The sequence below is a fragment of the Polyodon spathula genome, chromosome 38, assembly GCF_017654505.1.
Source record: "Polyodon spathula isolate WHYD16114869_AA chromosome 38, ASM1765450v1, whole genome shotgun sequence".
Taxonomy (NCBI): Eukaryota; Metazoa; Chordata; class Actinopteri; order Acipenseriformes; family Polyodontidae; genus Polyodon; species Polyodon spathula.
Genome location: NC_054571.1, coordinates 284,415 through 286,914, shown reverse-complemented (window position 1 = coordinate 286,914; position 2,500 = coordinate 284,415). Strand labels below are relative to the sequence as shown.

At 47.7% G+C, this 2,500-nt stretch overlaps 1 protein-coding gene across 1 annotated transcript in view; it reads left to right on the top strand.

The window, feature by feature from the left end:
• The window catches only part of zgc:158403 (tetratricopeptide repeat protein 39A), a 25,152-nt gene extending 22,658 nt beyond the window's left edge, over nucleotides 1-2,494 (top strand). The window contains exons 17-18 of the mRNA XM_041235631.1: nucleotides 423-533; nucleotides 2,381-2,494. Of these exons, the coding sequence (XP_041091565.1) occupies nucleotides 423-533; nucleotides 2,381-2,480 (211 nt within the window). The 3' untranslated portion in view covers nucleotides 2,481-2,494. The remainder of the gene's footprint in view (nucleotides 1-422; nucleotides 534-2,380) is intronic.
• Nucleotides 2,495-2,500: the final 6 nt, after the last annotated feature.

Below are 2,500 nucleotides of genomic sequence, written 5' to 3'. Positions count from 1 at the left end.
GCACCCTGCCATCTCTGTACAGGACAGCCTGCTTCACACACACACACACACGAACACAGCACACTGCACCCCTGCCATCTCTGCACAAGGACACCTCTTCACACACACACGACCTCACACACACACACAACCTGCACCAGACCAGCACAGCCCCTGCAGCACCCTGCCCTCTTGTATCAGACATCAGCACCAGCACCAGACACCGGACATCCTGCTTCACAGGACAGAAGAGAGACGGTCCAGACACAGCACACTGCACCCTGCCATCTCTGTACAGGACAGCCTGCAGACAGCCTGCTTCCACACACAAACACACACACAGTTGCCATCTCTGTACAGGACAGCCTCTTCACTCTCTCACTCTCTCTCTCTCTCCTCTCTCTCTCTCTCTCTCTCTCTCTCTCTCTCTCTCTGTGGAGAAGCAGATTCAGTCATGATGACTATCTGGTGCCCAATGCTCTGCTGGAGTTGAGTTTGATGTACATTTCACTGGGACGCAAGGAAGAGGCGATCAAACTGCTGCAGCGTGCCAAGTGAGTCCCGTCTAACCAAGCCCCCCCCTGCTCCAGCCAGCTCTTACACAGGGATAGCTGTGCAGCTCCAGCCAGCTCTTACACAGGGATAGCTGTGCAGCTCCAGCCAGCTCTACACAGGGATAGCTGTGCAGCTCCAGCCAGCTCTTACACAGGGATAGCTGTGCAGCTCCAGCCAGCTCTTACACAGGGATAGCTGTGCAGCTCCAGCCAGCTCTTACACAGGGATAGCTGTGCAGCTCCAGCCAGCTCTTACACAGGGATAGCTGTGCAGCTCCAGCCAGCTCTTACACAGGGATAGCTGTGCAGCTCCAGCCAGCTCTTACACAGGGATAGCTGTGCAGCTCCAGCCAGCTCTTACACAGGGATAGCTGTGCAGCTCCAGCCAGCTCTACACAGGGATAGCTGTGCAGCTCCAGCCAGCTCTTACACAGGGATAGCTGTGCAGCTCCAGCCAGCTCTACACAGGGATAGCTGTGCAGCTCCAGCCAGCTCTTACACAGGGATAGCTGTGCAGCTCCAGCCAGCTCTTACACAGGGATAGCTGTGCAGCTCCAGCCAGCTTTACACAGGGATAGCTGTGCAGCTCCAGCCAGCTCTACACAGGGATAGCTGTGCAGCTCCAGCCAGCTCTTACACAGGGATAGCTGTGCAGCTCCAGCCAGCTCTTACACAGGGATAGCTGTGCAGCTCCAGCCAGCTCTTACACAGGGATAGCTGTGCAGCTCCAGCCAGCTCTTACACAGGGATAGCTGTGCAGCTCCAGCCAGCTCTACACAGGGATAGCTGTGCAGCTCCAGCCAGCTCTTACACAGGGATAGCTGTGCAGCTCCAGCCAGCTCTTACACAGGGATAGCTGTGCAGCTCCAGCCAGCTCTTACACAGGGATAGCTGTGCAGCTCCAGCCAGCTCTACACAGGGATAGCTGTGCAGCTCCAGCCAGCTCTTACACAGGGATAGCTGTGCAGCTCCAGCCAGCTCTTACACAGGGACAGCTGTGCAGCTCCAGCCAGCTCTACACAGGGATAGCTGTGCAGCTCCAGCCAGCTCTACACAGGGATAGCTGTGCAGCTCCAGCCAGCTCTTACACAGGGATAGCTGTGCAGCTCCAGCCAGCTCTATACAGGGATAGCTGTATATATATAATGGTAGGAACAGTGTTTGACATATTGTGTGTATATATATATATATACATTCTAAGCACCAGTGTTGAACTCTTGTATTTGTGTGTATATATATATATATAAGTCTCTTCACACACACACATTTGTGTGTACACAGACACAGACACTCATATATATATATATATTAGATTCTAAGCAGTGTTGAACATTTGTGTATATATATATATATATTAAGCATCTAAGCAGTGTTGCTCTTGTATTTGTGTGTATATATATATATATAATTCTAAGCAGTGTTGCTCTTGTATTTGTGTAATAGTGTTTGTGTGTGTATATATATATATAATTCTAAGCAGTGTTGCTCTTGTATTTGTGTGTATATATATATATATAATTCTAAGCAGTGTTGCTCTTGTATTTGTGTGTATTATATATATATATAATTCTAAGCAGTGTTGCTCTTGTATTTGTGTGTATATATATATATATATAATTCTAAGCAGTGTTGTCTCTTGTATTTGTGTGTATATATATATATATAATTCTAAGCAGTGTTGCTCTTGTATTTGTGTGTGTATATATATATATATAATTCTAAGCAGTGTTGCTCTTGTATTTGTGTGTGTATATATATATATAATTCTAAGCAGTGTTGTTCTTGTATTTGTGTGTATATATATATATATAATTCTAAGCAGTGTTGCTCTTGTATTTTCTTTTCAGGCACAACTACAAGGAGTACTCGATGGAGTCTCGCACACAGTTCAGGATTCACGCTGCGCTCAGCAGATTGAAAGCCGTGCCGAAGGAGGATGACTTATAATGACAGCCTATAGACACACG